This window comes from Microcebus murinus, chromosome 12 (assembly GCF_040939455.1).
Source record: "Microcebus murinus isolate Inina chromosome 12, M.murinus_Inina_mat1.0, whole genome shotgun sequence".
Classification (NCBI taxonomy): Eukaryota; Metazoa; Chordata; class Mammalia; order Primates; family Cheirogaleidae; genus Microcebus; species Microcebus murinus.
In genome coordinates, this window is record NC_134115.1 from 93,745,919 (window position 1) to 93,770,337 (window position 24,419).

The 24,419-nt window shown below is 58.0% G+C and overlaps 3 protein-coding genes across 4 annotated transcripts; 1 reads left to right on the forward strand and 2 right to left on the reverse strand.

Moving 5' to 3' along the window:
* Positions 1-261: 261 nt before the first annotated feature.
* Positions 262-4,903, reverse strand: SURF1 (SURF1 cytochrome c oxidase assembly factor). Of its 2 annotated transcripts, XM_012782005.2 has the most exons (9): positions 4,758-4,903; positions 4,619-4,670; positions 3,467-3,600; positions 3,302-3,384; positions 2,735-2,926; positions 1,118-1,190; positions 871-1,033; positions 546-627; positions 262-461 (listed from the first exon to the last, which is right to left on the reverse strand). In XM_012782005.2, exons 1-9 carry the CDS (start codon positions 4,809-4,811, stop codon positions 392-394), a joined length of 903 nt encoding a protein of 300 aa, XP_012637459.1. In that variant the 5' UTR covers positions 4,812-4,903; the 3' UTR covers positions 262-391. The 2 variants fall into 2 exon arrangements, with proteins under 2 accessions (XP_012637459.1, XP_012637461.1); XM_012782007.3 differs by lacking the exons at positions 4,619-4,670; positions 4,758-4,903 and adding an exon at positions 4,018-4,143.
* Positions 4,839-8,555, forward strand: SURF2 (surfeit 2). Its single transcript, XM_012782009.3, has 6 exons — positions 4,839-5,003; positions 5,324-5,478; positions 5,843-5,946; positions 7,404-7,586; positions 7,732-7,913; positions 8,449-8,555. The coding sequence occupies exons 1-6, from the start codon at positions 4,926-4,928 to the stop codon at positions 8,530-8,532; spliced, it is 786 nt and encodes a 261-aa protein (XP_012637463.1). The 5' UTR covers positions 4,839-4,925; the 3' UTR covers positions 8,533-8,555.
* A 300-nt stretch (positions 8,556-8,855) lies between these two features.
* On the reverse strand, positions 8,856-24,368 carry SURF4 (surfeit 4). Its single transcript, XM_012782010.3, has 6 exons — positions 24,165-24,368; positions 16,437-16,623; positions 15,650-15,726; positions 12,510-12,553; positions 11,609-11,795; positions 8,856-10,915 (listed from the first exon to the last, which is right to left on the reverse strand). Exons 1-6 carry the CDS (start codon positions 24,210-24,212, stop codon positions 10,649-10,651), a joined length of 810 nt encoding a protein of 269 aa, XP_012637464.2. The 5' UTR covers positions 24,213-24,368; the 3' UTR covers positions 8,856-10,648.
* Positions 24,369-24,419: the final 51 nt, after the last annotated feature.

A 24,419-nucleotide genomic window follows, 5' to 3' on the forward strand; every position in this document is an offset into this window, starting at 1 on the left:
TGAGATTGAGTCCCGCTCTGTCACCTTGCCTGGATTGTACTGACTGTCTTAACCAGAACTCACTAACCTTAAACTTGTGGGCTCAAGCAATCCTCCCACCTCACACACCACCTGTAGCTGCCAGGCACACACTATCATTTAAAAAATTTTTTTTAATTTTTGTATAGCCAGTCAAGTTTTGAAAAAGCTGTCTTAAATTCTTGAGGCTGACTTTGAAACTTTCAAAGTCAGGATTTTATGATCAATCAGTCACTGCTATCATTGAAGGTAAGAAGAGGCTCAGGACTTTTATTTATACCAGTGGTACATGGTCTGGCGTAAGTCCAATCTGTTTTGTCTGTTCAGCGACTTCCTAGTTTTTTGTTGGACAGGGCTGTCTGAAGTCATCTCATCAAGCACCAGGTGTCCGACGTAGAAATTTCTTAAACCACAGGTATGAGGTGGCTGCACAGAGTCCATACCTTGGGGTTGAAAGGAAGTTAGGAGCTACTGTTAGGCTGCAGTGTTCTGAAGGAGTGGGAGCCAGGGGACCACCAGGGACTCACCAGGTAATGATGTACTGCATGTGCTCATTCCTCACTGTGACTCTAGTCTGCCCTCCGATGGGTCCTCCAGGGACTGTGCTCTCTGCAGAGACAGCAGACTTGAGTCCTTAGCCTGGTGCTGGCATCCGGTTCCCTAGCAGCAGTGGTTTCTGTGAGGGCTTTTGCTCGGGGCCAGCCAGCCCTGTATGTGCCTCCTTTTCCTAGCACTTGCCAAGCAAAGTGTCTCAGCTGCAGAATCTCCCCCGCCCCACCAAGCTAGAATGTAAGGGCCCAAAAGAAACTGGGAAGTGCTTTGATGTTCTGGAGTGGGCTGGTCACAACATACGGAAGTTGGCATCAATGAAAATGGGGTCTGCGCCTGTGATCCTGGCCATGGCCTCCAGGTCTCGGAAATACCAGTGGTTCCTTTCTGGATTGTTCTCAGGGACAAAGGGCTTCCTGGTTTCTGTCAGCCTCACCATCCCAACGAGGTCCACTTCTCCCTCGATCTGTGAAGGGAAGTGTGAGACTGTTTTCCATGGAGAGTGGATACTCCTACAGAGCCCTTCTCAAAAGGGGGAAAGGGTCCTTACCTGGCCTTTCCTTCTGGTGTCAGGATTCACTTTCTTCCTGGGAACAAACCCTCTATTGACCAGGATTGTGATTCTAGAATAATGAAAGGATGCTACTTCAGGTGGGAAGGCTTTTTTTTTGGAGACAGTCTCACTCTGTTGCCCAGGCTAGAGTGCTGTGGTGTCAGCCTAGCTCACGGCAACCTCAAACTGCTGAGCTCAAGTGATCTTCCTGCCTCAACCTGCCGAGTAACTGGGATGGACTACAGGCGTGTGCCGCCATGCCCAGCTAATTTTTTCTATATATTTTTAGTTGTCCAGCTGATTTTTTTTTTTTTTTAGTAGAGACGGGGTCTTGCTCAGGCTGGTCTCCAACTCCTGAGCTCAAGCAAATCTTCCTGCCTTGGCTTCCCAGAGTGTTAGAATTACAGGCGTGAGCCATGGCACCCAGCCAGGAAAGGTTTTTGAATGATTATCACTAAGGACTACAGCACCAAGGTTTTTGTTTGGTTTTTTCAAGACAGAGTCTCATTTTGTTGCCCAGACTAGAGTGAGTGCCGTGGCATCAGCCTAGCTCACAGCAACCTCAAACTCCTGGGCTCAAGCAATCCTTCTGACTCAGCCTCCCCAGTAGCTGGGACTATAGGCATGCACCACCATGCCTGGCTAATTTTTTTTTCTTATATATATTTTAGTTGTCCAATTAATTTCTATTTTTAGTAGAGACAGGGTCTCTTGCTCAGGCTGGTTTCGAACTTCTGACCTTGAGCGATCCACCCGCCTCTCGGCCTCCCAGAACACCAAGGTTTTTAAAACAGGACCGAGTCAGTGGGGACTAGACCTGGGAGCGCACGCATCTTCATCTCTTGAGCCCCTTTCTTGGTTGCTAAGAGCCGCTCACCCTCATCTTTATTTACCAGCCTAATTCTGAGGTTTCGGATAAACCCTCCCTGCCACTTTCCATTTTGCACTGCGCAGTCCGTGACCAATAGTGTCATGGCCAGGGTTCAGACACCCACCTCGCCCTAGAACCACTGCTATAGCTGCCTCTGATCTCTCCTCAACAGGGCAGTGCAGGAGCTGCCCTGGCACACTGCAGGCTGGTAGGGATGCAGCATGTGGAACCCATCCTGGGCCTAAAACTTGGGTTAATGAGCCCAAGGAATTTTCACTGTGCGTTCATCTTCCAGTTCCCTAGTTACATTGGGTCCTCTTGTACCCGTCATTTCCTTTGCCTGTAAGTCTTTCCTATCTGCTAATTCTATTTGGGCCAAACAACCCCTGGGGGGAACCTCCAATTCAACTCCCCTGGAGAAGGGCTGGGGTTTTCTCTTGAGTCTCTCACTGCCGCTCGTGGTGCACCATGATCGTTAATGTGTGGGCCAGTGGACAGTTGCTCCAGAGCGCCCTGCCTCACTCATCTGCCTTCCCCTTCAGAGCTGAACATGCACAAGTCCCTTGGTCATCGGTGAGCTGGCTAACGTTGCTTATTCAGCGTCACAATTAGGGATTCCACACTCTTCAAAGGATTGACCCTTTCTGGGTATCTTGGAGTCCCAAGGTTTACTCCTAGGGCAGGGAACTGGTACACCCAATGGCACCTGCCTGGGCAGCTGGCTCCCCACGTGGCCCACTCACCCCAGGTCAGGGCAGTGGAAAGGAGTGATGACATAGGCCCCGCTCTCAGCTGAGGAGGAGATCCGGCCAGCCTCCTGGGCCTCCCGGGCAGGGTCCACCATGGTCCGGGGCATCATGTACAGCTCCTTGGAGTGGTCAAAATGTCCTCTCACCTTCACTGGCCTGTACTCCAGCGCCTTCAGTTCCACCGGGCTGCATGGAGAGAAAATAGCAGTGGGCAAGGTTTGGCCGGAAAACAAATGCCTTGATGGGGGCCACATACTACAAATCCCACCAGGGCCAGGAGGTAATGTAGGACAGTAAAGGGCAGGCACAGGGGTCTGTGGGATCGCAGAGCATGCCCTCTGAAGGGGATCCCTCAAATATACTGGACCTGAAAAAAGGGTGACACCCGGGAACAAAAATAAGACTTTTCTACTAATGTCAGCAGGCCTCGTGTAGCTTCACAGGTGTCAATGGCAAGCTTAAGAAGTACCCAACAAAAGGCCCTGACAGGAGGGGCCAGCAGAAGCCAAGACCCCACTGCTGACTTCCAAGAAGATGGTCCCCAGGTGGGCAGCCACTCACTCTGCTGGCAGAGGGATGGGCTCAGCCAGAACTCGAGACTCTAACTCTGCAATCAGGTTCAGCTTCCACTTCCGACGCTGGACCTACAGAAATCGAGTGTAAACCGAAGCACGTGGTGGCAGGGGCCAGGGCTCAGAACCCCCCAAACCACATGCCAGTCTCTACCTGCCATGTCCCCAAGCCAAAGGCAGTCACGGGGATGAGAAGCAGAAACCACTGGAGAAAGGAATCCTCTTCTGCTTTTGTGGCAGGTGCTTCTGCTGCAGAACTGCCACATCTGCTTGGCCTCCAGGCCACTCCTGGAGAAAGGGTCACAACACTGGCATGGAGTCAGAAGCCCTAGACCAAACAGAACTGAAGTAGCCAATTTTGAAAGACTCCACCAATATTGCCTGAGAATGTGATATAGGAGTGAACAGATCAAAACCTGCTGCCTGGAGCCCACTAGAAGCACCTGTGTCCAGCCCAGTTCCTAACACTGCCCAGCACAAGGACACATGTCATACACTCAGTAGATGTTTGATGACTGAATAAATGAGATCTAGGGCTTTGTGCTGGCTCGACCACCAACCATGACCCTGGGTAACTCAGGTAACCAACTCATGCCTCTTTACTCAACAATATGCTAAGATGCATTCTACTGCACTAAGATGCACAGTATTGGGTCACTCCTTCAAAGAGCATTTAATAAACAGCTACAGCTGTAAGCAGCTTACCAGGCATTGCTGGCTTTGTGCTGTGCAGAGAAAGCAAGATACTACAGCTCAGGATACTGGCTCACTGAGCCCCTAACAGCTTTCCTTCTTCGCTGCTCGTCATAAACTGAAGATGAAGCAATGTACTGAGCTCTCAGAGGGTGAGTCCCACCGGCTGAAAGCGACACGGGCACTGTGGTTGGAGCAGGCTTACAAAACACCCTTTATCTGTGCACGGCACCTACTCACTGCAAAATACCTTTTGCTGCGCACTGAAAGGAAACGAGACTGCGGTGGTCAGATGCACTTTACTTTTTTGGACTCCCAGAGCCTGCGCTCCCATCAAGGCCTGGGCGCTCATTAGCCGGGCGAGAGCCGGCAAGTGAGTCTTGGACCCTCCCCAGGGCGGGAACCACAGAAGGAGCCGCCCTTCGCGCCGCCGCACACGGCCGCCGCTGCCTCAAAGGCGTCTAAAGCGGAACTTTACTCCACGGCTCTCGGGGAACCTATGCCCCGCCGGCAGCTACAGCTCCATTTCAACCCCACGACACCCGTTCGCCGCGGGGCGGAAGGCAGGTGCGCTTCCCGGCGCCCCGACCACGCCCGGCCCGAGTCTCCTCACCTGGGCGCGGGCGGACCCCAAGGACACTCCTCCGGGCAGCGCGGGCCGGGGCCTGCGGAAGGGACAGGCAGGCTGAGCGCCCGGCCCCGCCGCCCCGGGACGCCGCGCCCCCCCCGCCGCCCCGCGCCCCCGCGCTCACCAGGCCCGCGCACGCCGCCCGCAGCCCCAGCCGCAGCGCCGCCGACGCCGCCATCGCATTCGGCCCCGCGGGCACTTCCGGGTCGCGGGAGGCGTCTGCTTCCGGGGCGCCGCCCAGCCCCGCCCAGGCTCCACGAGGTGCGAGCGGCGTCTGGTGTGCTGTGGGGCCATGAGCGAGCCCGAGGCTGACGTCCAGGCCTTCCTGCGCCAGCACCCGAGCCTGCGGCTGCAGCCGGGCGCCCGCAAGGTCCGCGGCGGGCCGGGGAGGGGAGGGGAGGGGAGCGGGCGGGGGAGGGGAGAGGAGAGGAGAGGATGGGGTGCGGTGGGCCGGGGATGGGGGGAGGGGAGTGGAGAGGATGCGGCGGGCGGAGGAGGAGAGGGGAGCGGGCGGGGAGGGGAGGGGAGCGGGCGGGGAAGGGGAGGGGAGCGGGCGGGGGAGGGCAGGGGAGGGGAGAGGAGAGGGTGCGGCGGCCGCGGAGGGGAGGATGCGGCGGGCCGCGGAGGGGAGGGAGAGGAGGGGAGCGGGCGGGGGAAGGGCCGGCCCCCTTACCGCCGGCCCGCCCGCAGGTGAAGTGCGCCCTGACGGGCCACGAGCTGCCCTGTCGCCTGCCTGAGCTCCAGGTCTACACGCGCGGCAAGAAGTACCAGCGGCTAGTCCGCGCCACCGTGACCTTCGACTACACCGAGTTCGAGCCGCACATCGTGCCCAGCACCAAGAACCCGTAGGTGGCCCGCGGCGGGGCCGGAGGACTCAGGAGGGCTCCTCCTCTGCCCTGGTGCCCGAGCCCCTCAGGGTGACGCGGGCGGGGGGGGGGGACACCCGGGTCCTGGTGTAGTCGGGGTACCTGAGGGAGGGGTGGGGGTCAGGGTCACGTCTTTGCCTGAGTAGGAACCATTTCTTTAGCTGACAGTGGGGTGGTAAGTCCTGCAGGGGAGGAAGTCCTGGTGCTCAGGCCACATCATTGAGCGTCCCCTGCTCTCCCAGAGGTGCCTCCATGTCCCGGGGATGGGGTTTCCAGGATGCAGCGCTGGTTTGGGTCCTTGCTGTGGACGGTCCCTGCAAACCAAGGTCTCCCTGCTCTGTAGGCACCAGTTGTTCTGCAAACTCACCCTGCGGCACATCAATAAGTCCCCAGAGGACGTGCTGAGGCACACCCAGGGCCAGCGGTACCAGAGAGCGCTGCGCAAGTGTAAGTCCCCGCATCAGAGCATGCGTGCACCCTACCCAGATGGGAGCACCCCTTGACCGCAGAAGCGGTGCCTCGAGTCATCCTTTAAGGCCGCTTAGTTCCTGGCACAGTGAAGAGAGGGACCATGGCCCCTGCCTGTCGGAGAGCCAGAAGCAGGCACAGAGGATTGCAGTGTTGACAAACGGTGTGGAAGAAAGTGCCAGGGTCGCAGGGAGGGCCTGCTGTGGACTGGAGGGATGTGAGGGGTGGCGCTCCAGGTAGAGGCCAGGGTCTGCTGAGTCTCAGGCAGAAAGGCGCTTGGCTGTGGGAGGGTCCAAAGGATGGCCTCGGGCCAGCGCGCAAGGTGGACCAGACCACACGGGCCTCGCAGGCCCTGGCTGGGAGCATGTGCAGTGGGTGCACTGAGGGTGGTGGCAGGGACCGGCTGAAGAGTCACCCAGGAGGTGGTGACTTGGGGAGAGGAGCAGATGTAGAGGCTCCATATGCTTTGGGAACAGAACCAGATCGGGAATGAGGGACAAAAGAAGTCCCCCAGGCACCCCATGTTTGTGGCTGAGAACTGGTTAGTAGAGGGTGGCCTGGTTAAGACAGGAGAGGGGGTCCAAGTGGCAGGCTTTGCAGGGGAATTGTGAGTTCCTTTGAGGAGGGGTCTCCAGTGGGAAGGCCAGCACCTCAAAGAGGCCTCCAGGTACGAGGGCCACCACCTGGTCTTGGCCTTTTTCCAGTCAGTGTGTCAGCTGCTTGGGGGTGGGCAGGAAGGTGCTAGATTGCAGGGGCAGGGGTTTCACAAATGAGAGTGGATTTGATGATGGACATGGAGCCCAGAGGGGACTGGGGATGGTGAGGTCACTTCAGGGCAGTGGTCTGGAGGAGTCAGAGTGTGGCATTGGGGGACCCAGCCCAGGGCACCGTAAGGAGACTAGGCCTGCAAGCTCGGTGCTGGTGAGGCTGCCATGTGGCCGTGGGAGTGGGTGGCAGAGATGACAGCAACATCCGAGGCCGGGGTCCAGTAGGGCTTGTCTTGCCCATGAGGGGTGATGGCGTGACACCACTTCCCCGCCAGGGAGCCACGCTGGTCTGGAGGGCAAGCTCCAGGACCCTCTTAAGCCACGAGGGGACAGCGGTGGTGACTCCAGTGAGACACTGCTACAAGCCAAAGGACAGCAAAGGGCTAGGCAGCCACTTCCACTGAGCCCTACCGTCCAGGACAGGTGCCCAGCTGTGCTAAGAGTACTTCAGTCAGCTGGAGACAGGCCAGGCTGCCTCTCACCGGGGCACAGCTTGCCTGGGGCTGGCTCTGCCCTCCCAGCCACTACTTCCTGTAGCCTGGCTGGGTGCCAAGGCCACACCATCTTGCCCACCCCCACAGCTGTGGGGCCTGGATAGAACGCAGCCCCCCAGGTTAGCCGGGGACCAGGTGCGTGGGGGGACTGGGCATGTGCTGGCTTCTCTCCCAGATAAAGACTGTGAGCAGCAAGGGCTGGAGTTCGTCCCTGCCTGTTTGCTGTATGAGAGGAGGAGGAAGGAAAACCAGAAGGACAGCAGCGGGCCGCCACAGCCAAAAGAAGCCTTTTGGAAGCCGGTGTCCAGTGATGAGGGGGGAGCCCTGAGTGACGACAGCATGACAGACCTGTACCCACGTAAGCGGGAATGGCCCCGTCTCCCCTGACTCCCTCTGGCTCTGGTCTGGGTAGTTGCCTCCTGCCAGGTGTTCTCAGTGTCCCTGCACAGAAGGGAGTGACTTGGACCTGAACCGCCTTTAGCCAGGTCCTCTGTCCCTTCCAGCTGAGCTGTTCACCAGAAAGGACCTGGGAGGGACTGAGAACAGGGATAGCACCAATGACATTGTGACAGACGAAGAGGACGAGAAGCCAAGGCCCCCAAGAGACAAGGGTGCTGGTGTGAGGAAGGAGATGGGAGAGGCCGGGGAGCTGGCCGCCAAGTGTGGGAAGGTGAAGCGTGGGAAGGTGAGCCGTTCCCCCTCGACTGCTAGCCTGGCAGCAGGGACGGTTTTCAGTTTCTTAAAAACAAAAAAATTGTACCCGTTTCGCATATGAAGTCCCCAGCTAACAGCTGCTCAGGTGGGGCGGCCCGTCGCTTCCGTGGAAGCTGGGCTCCTCCGGCTGGGTTTAAGACCGCTGCTTAGCAGACGACCCCGGCACCCACCTCAAGCTGGGGTTGGTTAGTCCTTGCCCCGGTGGCACAGGAACCTAGAGGAAGGGACTTGACTTACTAGATGTCGCCTTGGCCTTTGCTAGCGGGGCTTCAGGAGGAGCAGGACGGGGCTGGTGCTGCGGGTGGCGAGGCACCCAGCTCCTGACCAGCCGCCGAGTGGTCTCATCCCGCCGAGTGGTCTCATCCCGCAGCTGTACGGGAGGGAGCCAGGGGCTTTTCAAACTAACCAACACCTCTCTCGCTGGGGGCGCCTTGGCCTGGAAGAGCCCTCCCCCGCCCCCTCGTGGGATTAGACAGGCTCCTGTAATTGGAACTCTCTGTTCACAGAAGCAGCTGGGCACCCAGAAAAAGAAGTTCAAGAGTCATCACCGAAAACCTAGGAGCTTCGGCTGCTTTAAACAATTGGGTTAATAAAGTGCTAACCAAGCCTGCAAGCCGCATGCGTCCTCTGACTCCCCAGGCGTTCCCAGTGTCTTCCACCCACCCATCTTTGTCATGAGTCTTTGTCTCATGATGTTAGCTGCCCCTGAGGCAAGGCTGCTCAGCAGGTGGTGGGGTCCTGTCACCCACACCCAGGAAGCAACTTGGGGCTCTGGGGGACGAGTTTTCTCTGGACACAGCTTCAGAGAAGCCAGCTTCTCTGAAGCTTTGTGACCTAGCTCACTGCAGTGTCCCATGGAGAACCCTGGCCAGACCCCAGCCCAGGCTGGCCGACACTGTAGGAGCACACTGCATACAACAAATGCCATTATTTATTTTGATGTGTTTCCAAAAATCAGAATGTTTTCAAACACAACTAAGTTATAAAATACAGCATAAAATGAGATTTAGATCTATTTCCCACATAAAGCAAAAAAATTTTCAGAAGTCATTTTGCCAGAACCAATTGGTAGGTCACACTTTCCCTCCTCCCAGCAAAGGCATCGCCCCCAGTTCTTGGGCACGTGCCCATTCAGGGCCAGGGAACCAGGAGCCACCGCTAGGACCGAGGCGATGCTGCTGACGAGCAGGTGTCCACTGTGCACCCCTCCCCAAACAGTGGCCCCAGGGATGCACCGGGCCACCACGCCACGGTCTTGGGGGTGGGTGTGGGCCAGGAGATGGCCCTGCCGAGTTTGAAATACTGCATTAGAAGCCACTCTGTGCAGTGAACATCTGAGTGACAAGGAAGAGAGAACCCCAGTGTCCTGAAGCCACTGCTTGATTTTATAAATATTAGGAGACTGAGGGGCGGGCCCCGAGGTGGGTTGAGGAGGTGATGGGTCCAGGTGCAGGGCCGGTGGGTGCCCACCGGCGATGGCGGGCAGAAGCGACCTCACCTCTGCCCTACAAGCCAAGGGGTGAGAGAAAGGCGAACCCAGAGACTAGTCAGGGCTGGCCCCTGGTAGCCGTAGGACAGCCCCAGCCAGGCTGTCCCCAGATGGATGTGGGGCCAGAGAGACGTCCTGACTGCCGTGAAGCGTTCACTGCAGTGCAGATGAGCAGGGATCAAGCAAATTATCCACCCCCCCCCCCAAAAAGAGGAACACAGTATAAGGCAATGTTAGAAAACTTTAAATACAGGATCAAGATCAAATCAGTAAGGCATCACAAATTGTAAAAAGTAATTTTGGCTGCATTCAGTGTAGCAAGTGGACAAGGTTGGAGCAAGTGACAACCTCAGGGAAAGTGGTATGGGGGCTGGGGATGGGCCCCAGACCTCTGGCTGAGGTCTGTGTGAGGTAACCGGCCAAGCCGAGGGCGCCAGCGGGCTGCGGTGCTGCTCACAGGAGCCGTGGTGGAACCCCCTCACTGCCAGGCTCCGGGTGGCCAGCAGCACCCAGAGCCGTAGCCTCCCAAGGACTTGCCACCCCTCATCCCTGCCTCAAGCCACTAAAGCTCCCAGGGTGTTGCCAACAGAACACTCAGTGATTGATCCGATCGAGCCGATTTTCCAGGAGGGGGAGGCGTCTGCTACCACAAACGGCAGCCCCCCACCCCCGACGATGCACCTCTGCTGTCTTTGCTGTTCCTAGGAAGTATTACAGCGCAGGGGCAGAAACGACGTGGAAGCCACTGCTATGATTTTAAACCAAGGAGTTTAACTGTTTGGTATTTGGTTGAACCATCCAAAATCGTTTAGTAGTTTGAACTAAAAATGTAAACTTAAAAAAGAAGAGGGAGACTGATTTGAATGATGTACAAATGTGTCTGCTCACAGTACAGCTCGAAGGCCCCTCCCCCAGGAAAAAAAAATGGGACTGAGGCCACAACCAGCCCAGCTGCTCACTGCCAAAGCTGTGCCGTCGGGGGGACCGACCGTCCAGCCGGCCAGCATGAAACAGACACCAGCATGGGGCTCCCGAGCAGATTCGGCCATCAATTTCCAGGTGTCTCTGCAAATAAAGTTCTCAGAACATCTGTGCCCTTGCCGGGGAGGGAGGGAGGAGGATACCTAAATGCTGGCAGTTTGGTTGCATCCGCCCGCACAAACACCAGTCCTTGGTGGCCAGGGGCGCTGGCCAGGCAGGGTGGGGACCTGTGGCTGTTACCACTCCTTCTTCTTCTCATCCATGGAGACGCCCCCGGGGCCGAGAGCCACCACCAGCAGCAAGCCCCCGATGACCGACATGGTCTGGAAGAAGTCGTACTTGAGGAAGTCGTGCATGGGCTTGTAGACGGGAATGGTCCAGAAGGCGTTGAAGTACACGTTGATGGCGAACAGCCAGACCACGAGCGTCAACGCTGCCAGCTTGGTTTTAAAGCCGACGGCCACCAAAATCATCAGCGCCGTGCCCACGATGTTCTGCACGATCTGCGTGGGTCGAAAGGTTAAGAGACTTAAATGTGAGGAAAAAAGATATTTTATAAACAGAAAAGTTCCACCTGCCCCTTGCCGAGCTGAGGGCGGCGGGCGGGGGACGAGCCAGTGGGGGGGGCAGCGCGTGCAGCAAGGCCTCAGAGCGTGGAGCGTTTGGAGGAGCATAGAGGAAGTCTCCGGCTAGCACAGGCTGCGCTTGCCCACGGCGAGCTCCGACAGCTGGATTCCTGAGCGCCTCCTGGCCCGCCCGCCCGGCCATCTGCTCTAGAAACACCCTCTTCTCCCCATGGCGCCAGGAGCCGGCCCAGGCACCTCAGCCAGCCAGGGCTCTTGGGCAGTTCCTGGAGGACTCTGCACCCCGACAGTGGCACACGGGGAGTCCTGGACGAAGGTGTGTATGGCGAGGAGGGAAACGGAAGAAGGGGGCTGTGCAGAGGGCGCTGGCGGCAGTGGGAGGAGGACCCATGGGCACCAGGACCCCAGGGGTCAGGGAGGGTCCGGGCTCAGTCTGCTGGCCAGGCGGCTTCCTGGCACACAACAGACTGATGGCTTCTGGCTGTTTGAAGGGATCAGGAGGTTTGCTCCCTCGGGCTGCTTCCCTGGGAGTGGCTGGCGGGCACCAGGGAGTGGGGGCGCGGATGGGAGGCACAGGAGAGGAGGCCCAGCCACGCCAGCAGGAATACTTACGGAGAAGAAGCTGGCGTCAAAGTGAAGGAGCGTCATGAACATCAGAACCAGCAGGACCCTGCCTCCGAGCTGCATGTACTGTTTCGGGGAGCTCTCGCGCATGGTGGGGACGCCCGCGAACATGCTCTTCCCTTCAGAACGGGACTCTGCCAGGAGCAGCAGCAAGCCTCCTCCCAGGGCCAGGTTCCTGAGGACCAGAAGGGCCAGCCAGAAGCTCAGCAGGCGTCCGGTCTGTCATCAGCCCAGATCCAGGGAGAGCGAGGCGTGCGCGGGGAGGGCCCCGCTTCCCTCTCTCCAAACCCAGCCGGCTGCCGGGCAGGCGGGCGGGCTCCGAGCACAGGCCCTGACTCAACTTAAACCGACATGAAACCTTACCCAGCTCAAGACACAGAGCCGTCTCTCCAGATAAACAGCAGCGGGCTACACACAGCACCCTGTCCTAGGTGTGGCTTCACTGTTGCGCCAGCTGACTCCCTGTGAGGTCACTCAGACCTCTGTCCCCGAACCCATGAAATAAGGGGTCAGAAGAGATGGCTGCACTCCCACTACCACCCAGGGGCTCTGCGACATCCACTACAGAATCTGAGAGAAAGCTCAGAGAAAGCTCAGTTTAGACGCAAAGGAGTTTATTCCAACCGCAGTTACTGAGTTTAGAGATACACAATGAGTAACCCTTAACTGAAGTGCTTGGGAACAGACGCATTTCAGAATTTTTTGGATTTTGGCATATTTGTATTACATACTTACCGGCTGATCATCCCAAATCCAAAAATCCAAACTCTGAAATGCTCCAGTGAGCATTTCCTTTGAGGGACATGTCAGCACTCAAGAATTGTCAGATTAGGACACAGAACTCGAGTGAGAAGAGTGCACTAAAACTCACCAGCCAGAACGCACGTACCTCATCAAAAACTTCAGGTCCCATAGAATGCTGTAGGCGATCGTCTGTGGGGAGGAAGACAGAGGCTTGAGTCTTAGCATTTTCAAACGAACGTCTCCAAGATTAACAAGAGCATTAGGCACTTTTTCCAATACAGTGGGAATATAAAACACAAAAACCATTTGAGGACACTGAGGACAGATCCAAGTTCATGAATTTGGTTGAGTGATTCTCAGAGTGGGACTGGCCCTCAGACCTGTCTGTTTAACCAGAGTCGGGCCATGATGTTGCAGAGAAGGTAACCGAGACGCCGACTGCGGCACGAGTAACCAGCTTGCACCGTATGAAGTGAAGGGATAAAAAGACACTGCTCTGGCCGTAACCATGCTCGTCACTTCCCCTCATCACAAGAATCTGAGGAACATGGCAAAGATGGCCCAGTACCCAGCGCCGGCACCTACTAAGGGGTCAGTCCAGTCTCTGCGGCACAGCGTGACTGTCTGGTTCACCTGAGCTTGCTATGATCAAAACCCAGCGATGTTCCCGGAAGAAAACAAGGGGTTCCAGGCAGTCAGAGATGCCAGAGGGCTCAGGAGAAGTGATTGCTGACCCCTCGAAGATGCCTTTTCAGGAGCTCTGCTCCACCGAAGCAAACAAAAGTGAGACCCCACTGCGCGCCTCGTGTCCCTGCAGTGCTGGGAATCCAACCTGAGACCCCACTGCGCACCCCGCGTCCCTGCAGTGCTGAAATTCCAACCTGAGACCCCACTGTGTGCTCCATGTCCCTGCAGTGCTGAGATTCCAACCTGAGACCCCACTGTGTGCCCCATGTCCCTGCAGTGCTGAGATTCCAACCTGAGACCCCACTGTGTGCCCCATGTCCCTGCAGTGCTGGGAATCCAACCTGAGACCCCACTGTGCGCCCGTGTCCCTGCAGTGCTGGGAATCCAACCTGAGACCCCACTGCGCACCCTACGTCCCTGCAGTGCTGAAATTCCAACCTGAGACCCCACTGTGCGCCCTGTGTCCCTGTAGTGCTGGGATTCCAACCTGAGACCCCACTGCGCGCCCCGCGTCCCTGCAGTGCTGGGATTCCAACCTGAGACCCCACTGCGCGCCCGGTGTCCCTGCAGTGCTGGGATTCCAACCTGAGACCCCACTGCGCACCCCACGTCCCTGCAGTGCTGAAATTCCAACCTGAGACCCCACTGTGTGCCCTGTGTCCCTGCAGTGCTTGGATTCCAACCTGAGACCCCACTGCGCACCCCACGTCCCTGCAGTGCTGGGATTCCAACCTGAGACCCCACAGTGCGCCCTGTGTCCCTGCAGTGCTCAGATTCCAACCTGAGACCCCACTGCGCACCCCACGTCCCTGCAGTGCTAGGATTCCAACCTGAGACCCCACGGCGCACCACGTGTCCCTGCAGTGTTGGGAATCCAACCTGAGACCCCACTGTGCGCCTGTGTCCCTGCAGTGCTCAGATTCCAACCTGAGACCCCACTGCGCACCCCGCGTCCCTGCAGTGCTGAAATTCCAACCTGAGAACCCACTGTGCGCCCCGTGTCCCTGCAGTGCTCAGATTCCAACCTGAGACCCCACTGTGCGCCCGTGTCCCTGCAGCTGACATTCCAACCTGAGACCCCACTGTGCGCAGTGTCCCGGCAGTGCTGGGATTCCAACCTGAGACCCCACAGTGCACCCCGCGTCCCTGCAGTGCTGGGATTCCAACCTGAGACCCCACAGTGCCCCCTGTGTCCCTGCAGTGCTCAGATTCCAACCTGAGACCCCACTGTGTGCCCCGTGTCCCTGCAGTGCTGAAATTCCAACCTGAGACCCCACTGCGCACCCCACGTCCCTGCAGTGCTGGGATTCCAACCTGAGACCCCACAGTGCGCCCCGGGTCCCTGCAGTGCTGACATTCCAACCTGAGACCCCACAGTGCGCCCTGTATCCCTGCAGTGCTCAGATTCCAACCTGAGACCCCACAGTGCGCCCTGTGTCCCTGCAGTGCTGGGATTCCAACCTGAGACCCCACTGCGCACCCCACGTCCCTGCAGTGCTGGGATTCCAACCTGAGACCCCACTGCACACCACATGTCTCTGCAGTGCTGGGAATCCAACCTGAGACCCCACTGCGCACCCCACGTCCCTGCAGTGCTGGGATTCCAACCTGAGACCCCACTGCACACCACATGTCTCTGCGGTGCTGGGAATCCAACCTGAGACCCCACTGTGCGCCTGTGTCCCTGCAGTGCTCAGATTCCAACCTTAGACCCCACTGCGCACCACGTGTCCCGGCAGTGCTGGGATTCCAACCTGAGACCCCACTGTGCGCCCGTGTCCCGGCAGTGCTGGGATTCCAACCTGAGACCCCACTGTGCGCTCGTGTCCCTGCAGTGCTCAGATTCCAACCTGAGACCCCACTGTGCACCCCATGTCCCTGCAGTGCTGACATTCCAACCTGAGACCCCACTGTGCGCCCGTGTCCCGGCAGTGCTGGGATTCCAACCTGAGACCCCACTGTGTGCTCGTGTCCCTGCAGTGCTCAGATTCCAACCTGAGACCCCACTGTGCACCCCATGTCCCTGCAGTGCTGACATTCCAACCTGAGACCCCACTGTGCGCTCGTGTCCCTGCAGTGCTCAGATTCCAACCTGAGACCCCACTGTGCACCCCATGTCCCTGCAGTGCTGACATTCCAACCTGAGACCCCACTGTGCGCCCGTGTCCCGGCAGTGCTGGGATTCCAACCTGAGACCCCACTGTGCGCTCGTGTCCCTGCAGTGCTCAGATTCCAACCTGAGACCCCACTGTGCACCCCATGTCCCTGCAGTGCTGACATTCCAACCTGAGACCCCACTGTGCGCCCGTGTCCCGGCAGTGCTGGGATTCCAACCTGAGACCCCACTGTGCGCTCGTGTCCCTGCAGTGCTCAGATTCCAACCTGAGACCCCACTGTGCGCAGTGTCCCGGCAGTGCTGGGATTCCAACCTGAGACCCCACTGTGTGCTCGTGTCCCTGCAGTGCTCAGATTCCAACCTGAGACCCCACTGTGCACCCCATGTCCCTGCAGTGCTGACATTCCAACCTGAGACCCCACTGCACAGTGTCCCGGCAGTGCGGAGATTCCAACAAGAGAGCCCCAGTGCCCCCCACGTACCTGCAGTGCTATGATCCCAAAGAGCCCGAAGCAGGCGTACTGCACAAAGTTCCTGCTCAGCACCAGGACGCAGCCAGCTGGGGACGAGAAGAACGTCATGAACATCACAACAGCAGGGTCGGGGTACTGTGTGTGGGCCCGGGCAAGGAGACGCTGTCACAGCACACTGCCACCTCACCTGGCCTTCTGGTCCGGCTGCAGCCAAACCACCTACCCAAGCAAAAAGCAACTTCTGGGAGAAATAATGACAGGCCAGGGCCACATGTGACGGGCTAACTTTACTCTCTGGAAAGTGGTTCCCCTGCTGTGAGGAGGTCGGCTGCCTTCCAGCCAGCTGTCCCCTGGGGCACGCTCCACTGCCCTACTGTGGGGCACAGGAGGGTGAAACGCTAAGTCCCTTCGTCACCCTGTAACGGCCAGGAGAGGCCGTCGGGAGCAGGAGGAAGACCGGAAGCTGGCAGGAGCCTCCGCCCAGTCCGGTGCCCTCCCTCTGCCGTTCACAGGGTCCCACTGGCCTCTCCAGCCGCTGTCTCTGCCAGCCTCAGCTCTGCCCAGGCCTCCCAGCAGCTCTGCCTCCTGCTCTGGGCACAGGGCAGGACTACGTCTTGCTGCTAGAGTGAGCTCCAAAGCCATGAGTCCACGACAATGTCTCGGAACCGAGCCCCTGGCCCGGCACACTGAGTGGGGGAAGTGGTGCGGTCTCCTGAGACCCTGCCATTCACGCGCAGCGCATACTAACGATCGGGGCAAGAAGCCAGGGAGTCCCGACGGCCCCAGAGCCACTCACTCAGCTGCCCGAGCAGGTTGAGGAACACGAAGGTGGAGGCCAGCAGGTAGCCGCAGCTCCAGGTGCTGTCGATGTAGTCGCGCTGCTCGCTCCACTGGAACCACATGCGGATGCCGTCCTCCAGGAAGGTGCTGATCAGGCAGAGCCGAGCCACGTGGGGCAGGTACTGCTTTGTGACTCGCAGGAACTGCAGGGCCGCAGAAACCTGGGTGTGAGGCGGCTGTGGCGGGCACACAGACCCAGCCAAGCGCCGCACGGGGCAGGGCACGCGAGGGGACAGGGCAGTAAGCTCACGCGGACACGGCAGCCCCAGGGCCCTCCACACCTGCTCGTGAGCACCACCCTGCAAGCCTGGACGCACGGGACGGCCCAAGTGTCAGTCCCAGAGATGGACAGCCCAGCAGCAGGCCCAGCCGGCACAGACGCCACAGGGCACAGCCCCAGCTCCCTCCGCTGAGACTTCTTCCACCCCTGCGGCAGCTCACCTAGGTGGCAACCACAGCTACCTACAGTCATCAGAGGTGGCACTGCCGCCAAGACACACAGTGCTCTTTTCAGTGAAAGGCGTGAACAGGTAGGATCACAGAATGACATCTGAGAAGTCCCCAAAGGTCATCTGGTCTGGGGTTTCTCGGCCTCAGCACGAGTAGCTCTGAGCTGCCGTTCTTTGGTGGGGCTGTCCTGGGCCCTGCAGAATGGAGCTGCGCATGGCTTCTGCCCACGGGATGCAGTGGCAGCCGCCATTGCCATACGTCCCCACCGCTCTAGTCCAGCCCTTCGTACTATAACGGGCAAACCAAGCCTGGGAGGCCGGGGCCCCTGGGCTGGGCTGATGGCACAATCCTGTGACTCGACGCCAGCCTGCTGGCCACACACAGGGAAGGGCTAAGGCCTTGAACTCCCAACCTTCCCAGCGCCACTCTGGTTCAGAACCAGAACCAGGCCTGGAGGGCCTCACAGTTACTCGCGCGTTACAGTTACCCAGTCTCCAGAGCAGCAGGAAACCCCAGGCTCTGAAGAGCATCCAGCACAGTCACAACAAAAACTGGCATGCCCCAGCCCGACATGTCCTAGCTCCCCCCGGACAGCTCAGGATCTGACTCTCGCAACGGGGTGTGCGAGAATTCTCAGTAAGACATGGAGCTGGAGCTGGGCGTGGTGGCGCCTGCCTGTGATCCCAGCCATTTGGGAGGCTGAAGCGGGAGGATCGTTTGAGCCCAGCCTGAGCAACAGGGTGAGACCCCATCTCTAAAAAAAAATATGAAGTTGGTATGACTAATGGCTAGAAAGCACTGGGATTATTTTTAAAGCCTGTGTAACCCAAAGCAAATTAAAAATACACTATGTTGCCTGCACAACATAGCGAGACGCCCCCCACTAAAAAAAATACAAAAATTAACTGGGTGTTTGGCGCCTGGAGTCCTAGCTACTCAGGAGGCTGAGGCAGGAGGATCACTTGAACCCAGGAGTTGGAGGCTCCAGTGAGCTACAATGATGCCACTGCACTCCAGCCCAACAACAGAGCAAGACCCTGTCTCACAAAACCCCACAAAAACTAAAAATAAAAAGCACACTAACAAATAGAATGGACAACTGTTTCAATAGCAAAATAGTGTATAAAGATCACTCTCAAAGGTCAAAAGGATAAATACCTTTATGACTTCCTTCCGTCCCTTGCAACTCACGTCATTTATGATGGCTAGATTAGGAGGCCAGCAGGCACTGTCGAATGCCAGGTACAAATGTCACGCAGGTATACCCCATGCACTTTTATCACCCATCCAAAACTGATACAAAGTGGAAAAAAAATCCTAAGATAACACGGCAAGCCCTCAGGAGAAAGATCAGGGACCCACCCAGAGAAGCAACGTGTCAAGAAGCCAGGTCTAAAGGGCACTCTCGAGTCTGACCCCGGCAAGGGACAGGTGAGCCAGCGTTGGCAGCACGGGCCGGCAGACCCTGCTGTTGGAACAAGCGAGGACGCACGCAGAATGCTTCTTACTGTCAGCACTTTACACATCGGCCAGAGTCCTGGACCCTGCCAAGCTCCCGACTCAGCCAGCGCACACCGGGGCTGGGGTGCGGATCCCTCCGCTCTCAGGGACCCTGGCCTGGTCAGCATCACGGCCCCGATGGGGCAGGGAGCGGAGATCACAAAGCAGGTGGCCACTCCCCTCCCAGCGCACCCTCAGTCCCTGACCCCCCTGACCATCATGATGGCAGGTGAGGACTCAACTCTGGTCTTTTCTTTGCCTAAAAAATTCTTTTCTAAGGGGCCCTGGTGATTTGGATTTTCCCATCCACGCAGGAATGGCAGTGACAGACAAACACCCGGAGAATCAACCCGGCAGGTCTGGGGGAGGAAGCAGAGGCTGTACCCCAAGTCCCCTGTCCCCATCCCACCTGACACTGACTGGCCAGTGCACCGCATGGCCACAGACAGGCCGACTTCCTGTCCTGGGCCTCTACTCTCCCTACAAAGTGAGGATAGTGGGGTTAGTGCTTGCTAACATTCGCCCCAACTTTAAGTCTAAAATCAGCAGAGAAGGACAAACGAGAAAAACTTTTTTTCTTGTTGTAAAAAAGAGGTCCAAATACTTCATGTGAACTTGAGAGCCCATACAGAGAACACGTAAGATGTGTGTACACGCAGTGTAAACACACCCGCACTGCGCCAGGGTACGGGGACAGCCGAGCCACACAGCATCCCCGGGTCTGGCTCCTGGCCCGAACGCTTTTGCAACACCCAGCAATGGCACAATCACCAGCTCCTCGGGAGACGTGGAGACGGCCGCGACCTGCGCACCGTGGCGATGACACAGGCCTTCACCTCCTCTAAACCCGGGGAAGGAGAAAAGCAGCCCGGAAGAGGCAGGCGTCCGAGGTGTTCCGACTTGCTCCACAGTGAGGCTGCCAGCTGCCTGCTGACCCCCAGACAAGCAACAAGCCCCGGCCCGTGGGCTGCGGTCTACCCCCGTCAGCCACAGGATCCTCATCCAACACATCGTCTGCCCCGCGCACCACCCGCGAGACCAAGGCAGTGTTTAGAAGCCTCCTTGATGAGTTGGCTACTCTTAATTTGGGTGTCTGGGTCAAAAGGATTAAAGAGCAAAAAAGAGAGCAAAAGCGAGGCGGGACAGGCAATCCACGCCCCACCCCGGCACACCACCAGGAGAGGCGCAGCTCTTTGCTCTGGGGGACGGACGTGCACAGATGTGGGTCTTCCACTGCACGCAGCGTGTCCACGGCGTGGCCATGCTGGCCATCAAAGGCAAGCATGCCAGGTGGCCCAGGTAGAAGGCCGGCTGTTCTGTAGGCCAGGCTGACGCAGAGCCTCCGTTAAACCGGCCACCGCCTGTGGATCATCTGTCTGGCACAGACATGAAAGAAAAGCCACATTTAATGACCAGGCCAGACCCAGGGTTAACCTCGTCTGCTACAGCATGCTGGTCACAACGGTGCAGCCCTGGCCACCGGACCCACGTCTCGTGGCTCTAGAGGCATCTCTTCAGCATGGCAGCCAGTCCCACAACTCAGGCAGCGCCGGCCGCTGCTGGCAGCCGGCATGTAGGCCACGGGCTGCAGGCCAGGTGCTGCCCGCTGGCTGTGTAAACACTGGGGGCAGTAAAACCTGTGACTTGTCCCCTCGTCAGAGATCTGTGACAGGAGCGCCAGAAGACGACACTAACCTGGACAGCTTGTGAGAAGCGGAGAACCCAGGCAGCTCCCCTCTGCGGGCAAGCTTCTCACTGGGCTCTCCAAGAGCCTCACGGGCGCGCAGGACACACGTGCAAGCGCTGACAGCGTCCGCATTGGGAATTGAAAGCCGAAATTTCTCTAGAAGGGTTATTATCTTAGAGCCTTGCAGGGGATGTTCGAAGCGTAATTATGCCCAGCCCAGGAGATGGCTCTGGGCCTGCGGTGACCACCAGCGCACGGCCACATGCCACTCCCACGCCACACGGAGAAGCGACTTTCTCTTCACATTCGGGACACAAAGGAACCGAGAGGAACAGCCTGCAGTCAGTGATAAATGAGAACTTAGAGGAAAAAGGAAGGTCAGGTTTCCTTGCTCGCCAGGACCGGGGCTGCCCTGTTCAAGGGCACCTGAAGTCCACAAACCCTAGAAACGAGACCTGTGCCGAGGGACTTCCCTCGCGCCAGGCTGAGTCAGGGCTGGCGCAAGAGCTCGGTGACTCACCGAGACTCCAGAACGGCCCGGCCTGTCTCCTTCCAAGTGCTGCACCCTGGGGTGCCTGAGGTGTCATGGGCCCCATGCTGGAGAGGATGGCGCAGCCTGACAAGAAACCTATGTAAGACAGGAAGCCCGGCTGGAGGAACGGCGTGGCAGAGGCCCCACGCAGGGCGGCCGTGCCCGTCTTCCGGGAGGGGCCTCGCTAACCACACTCCCCGACTTCACCCCATGCCCCACAAGACGGGGGTGGTTGTTTGTTAACCTCCTGTTAAGATCATGTAGAGAAAAGTGAGTCAGCTCCTCCTGGTCTTCTGTCCCCACTCCTTCATGGGACGGGCAGGAAGCCCTTCGGAGGGGACGCTGGAGCCTGCCAGATGGCGGGACACACAAGCGTTCACCGAGCCTCCTGAGGCCATGCGCCACACACGGGCTTCTAGTGTCCCCATCAGGGCCACCCTCAATACCCAAGGCCGAGGCGGAGGCCAGCTCCTAGCTCCCGGGACCAGCTCTGCCGCCCTGGAGAGTCCGGCCCCAAGCAGCTTTTCTGTCACTTTGGTGACGACCATCAGGCAGAACCCATTAAGTGCTAATACTCCTGTTTACAGGTGCAAACATGCTTAGGAGCCACATTTTGCAGAGTGTTTAATAGGCGGTGAGCAGCAGCTGCGGGCACGGACGTTATTTTGGATTGCTGAGTTCACTAGAGTTTCTGGCCCCTTCCCACAGCTTCCGAATGCCCAGCTCCTGCATAGAGCACGTCTCAGCAATTTCTCCACAGCCCGGCTCCCGGAAGAGGACACTGTCCCTGGCTGCCAGGGCAGGGAGCCTGATGCCAGAGGCAGAGACAGAGACACAGCTCGGGAGAGTCTGCCAGCAGAAACCAACCCGACTGCTCTCCCACGGACAGGCCTCTGCACACCAGAAGGCGGCGGTCCACCAAGCCGTGAGGAACGCAGCCTTTGGGGCGACCAGAGGAGGACTAACTCTAGCCTGGACACCAGCCCCCCCAGGGCAAACCTCACTCTGCTCATCAGAAGATGCAGATGCTACGCTGACCTCCTGCAGTCAGAAGGGCCACCTGAGTCACCCCTGCATACAACCTGGCGTTATCAAGGACCTGGCCCAGTGCTTGGCCCAGTTAAAAGTTCAGCATTACGGTCATAATTATCAGAGGACACTTGGGCCTGGCAGACAAAGCTTTTTTGAGGTTTCACTCTCAGCAGCCCAGACTTTCTGGTCAAATCCTGTCACTTCATTTTTGCTTTTGTTTTCTGAAGATTAGAAAAAATGGATGTGTCACATTATCTGATCAGTGACTTCTATGATAATTTCCCATTGTCTTCAAATTAGATCATTTTCATGTAAAAGCCTGAACTCTCACTTCATTACTGGAAGCTTTGTTTTAAATACTATGTGGTTGAATGGTAAAAAGAAAGGCACAGTGTGGTCACACTTTGCCCATAGAAAGCCATGTTTTGGCTTCACACCCTATTCTACCTATGGCAGAAGAGGGTCCTGATTTGGGTTGTGACAGCATGAGAGTCACTGCTCTCCCGAGCTGCCCACAAACGGGCACGGAAGTTCCTGCTGACACACTCTGCGCTGCCCAGGCAGACACGAACAAAGAGGGCTGTAACGCAGGTCTGCCGGCTGCGCAGCCTGCGCACTGACAGACGAGGCCTTTATCCACCTGCGCTTTTGCTGTCCATGCAGCACGCCCTTCCACCTTGCCGGACCGTCTTCCTCGATTTGTGCTGCGAGAGGAGCACCAGGCACGAGAAGCTGGCTGTACGGGGACTTGACCAGAGGTGGAGACCTGGGTTCTCTTCAGGGCTGTGGCCACTGGCACGTCCAGGTGAGCCTGAGCGGCCTCACCTTTCCCTCGGTTACCTGGTCGAGGTCAGCCTGTGTTCCCCTCAAGGGCCTTTGCAGTTCCAAGATTCTACTTTCTTTCGTTTCAAACGTAACAAAAATGCATGGAGAACAAGAAAAAAGGATTACATAAGGAGATTCTGAACTTTTTTTCAGTAGGAGAGCCTATCATTTGAGAGTTGGCAGCAGCTTGACTGGAGACATTTTATCTAGAGTTGGTTATGAAATTCACTTGCAAAACCAGGGTTTTGCAGGCTGAAGAGTGAGTGCACGAAGCTCTCACACTTCCCTCAGCTAAAACCAGCCATCTTCTCAGGGAGTTGTTACTTGGGGAAATAAAATTGGGTCATTAAAAATTATGTCAATGAAAACCGACAAAGAAAAAAATCCTACTTGCTTCTTGGGAGCGTTTGGTATGAACGGTGTTTGTGAGGAACACGGTTTCTAAACTGTGTCTTTAAACACAAAATCATGACCTTTAGAAAAACTGCTTCTTCAACTTGATATACTTTTTACCCCAAAACTGGCTTAAAATATCAGCTCACAGGAAAGTGATGCAGTAAGAACCAATGATGAGGACACACTAAAAAGCTATCACCACTGGAGGGGAAAAGCTCATTCACCAATAACCGATCAGAAGATGCTCACTCATTTTTTTAAAACACACACACACACACACTCAAAAGCCTTCCAATAAGTCTAGGCCTCAGACTTTGATGACTCAGTACCAGCCCCAGAAAAATTCAAAATTTAGCCATCACTACTTTAACCTCTGGCAAAGCCACAGACGCATGGAGTAGACCAAGGAGAGAATGGCAGGGGGGCCAGATGAGGGTCTGCCTGCAGGGTAAGGCTGCTCATCTGCAGACGTAACGGGATGCTTTTTACCAGTATAAGTCACACATCTAAATCATCGCCAGGGCGTTCTTTCTGCCAAGCTTAATCAAAACCGAGGGTGGAAGCTCGGTCCCTTCGCTTTCCCAGGCTCTGATCCTGCCCGCCCCGTTTCTGACTGCTTTCAACCACTCGCAGCCTGTTTCCTGGGCTTCCCGGCTGCTCAGGTGCCACCTGTACACGTCGGGAAGGGAAAAGCAGGCGACAGACGGGCCTCCCCTCCTCCCAGGCTGTGTACAGACAGAGCCCCACTCAATACGGCCCGGGGCAGAGTCCAAGCCGGGAGCGAGAGGTGCAGGCAGGGTCAAAGGGACCCCACGAGCCCCACACATCTGGGAAAGAGGGGAAGACAGCGCGGGGCTTCCCGTACCGGGGGTGCATCCAGGGCGCCCCCTTTCCCCCGGGAGGACCCCCGGGCCGCCAGTCCGACCGAGCCCCGGTTGGGATCCGAGCTCCCCTCCCCGCCCCCCAGGCCGCCCGCTGGAGGAAAGACGTGACCCCAACAGTCCGCACGCAGAGGACGCCCCCACTTGCCGCGGACGGGCCCCAGACGCCCCCGGACTCGAGCCGGGGCCCGGGAGCCGGGAGGAGGCCGCTCGCAGCTCTCGCCTGCCGGGGACCCCCCCAGCCAAGCCGGGCCGGGGCCCGGGAACGCGCCCGCCGGGGAGGGGAGCGGGCCGGGCCGGGCGCGGGCCCGGGGCCGGGCCGGGCGGGCGGCGCAGGCCGCGGAGCCCCACGGCGGGCGTCCGGGCGGGCCGGGGCCGCACCTGGTCGGCGAAGTCCTCGGCCGTGCCCATCAGGTCGTTCTGGCCCATGGCGGCGGCGGGAGGCTGCGCGCGCTCGCTCGCTCGCTCGGCCTGGAGGCGCCCGCGCCGCTGCGGCCTCCACAGGAAGTGCCGGCGGCCGGCCTCGCTCCGCGTCGGCGGCGGCTCCCGCGGCTGCCACGTAGGCCAAGCCTTAAAGGCGCCGCGCGCCGCCCGCCCGCCCCGGCCGCGCCTTAAAGGGGCCGCGCGCCGCCCGCA

Excerpts from the sequence above, each read along its gene's own strand:
- SURF1 (XM_012782005.2), bottom strand. The coding sequence starts at position 4,811 with ATGGCGGCGTCGGCGGCGCTGCGGCTGGGGCTGCGGGCGGCGTGCGCG. Across the intron at positions 3,385-3,466 it reads TTGGCTTGGGGACATGGCAG|GTCCAGCGTCGGAAGTGGAA; the intron begins GTAGAGACTGGC and ends CGATTTCTGTAG. Across the intron at positions 1,191-2,734 it reads TTCCACTGCCCTGACCTGGG|AATCACAATCCTGGTCAATA; the intron begins GTGAGTGGGCCA and ends TCATTATTCTAG.
- SURF2 (XM_012782009.3), top strand. The coding sequence starts at position 4,926 with ATGAGCGAGCCCGAGGCTGACGTCCAGGCCTTCCTGCGCCAGCACCCG. Across the intron at positions 5,004-5,323 it reads TGCAGCCGGGCGCCCGCAAG|GTGAAGTGCGCCCTGACGGG; the intron begins GTCCGCGGCGGG and ends GCCCGCCCGCAG. Across the intron at positions 5,947-7,403 it reads CCAGAGAGCGCTGCGCAAGT|ATAAAGACTGTGAGCAGCAA; the intron begins GTAAGTCCCCGC and ends CTTCTCTCCCAG.
- SURF4 (XM_012782010.3), bottom strand. The coding sequence starts at position 24,212 with ATGGGCCAGAACGACCTGATGGGCACGGCCGAGGACTTCGCCGACCAG. Across the intron at positions 16,624-24,164 it reads CCGAGGACTTCGCCGACCAG|TTCCTGCGAGTCACAAAGCA; the intron begins GTGCGGCCCCGG and ends GCGGCCCTGCAG. Across the intron at positions 10,916-11,608 it reads TTGACGCCAGCTTCTTCTCC|ATCGTGCAGAACATCGTGGG; the intron begins GTAAGTATTCCT and ends CGACCCACGCAG.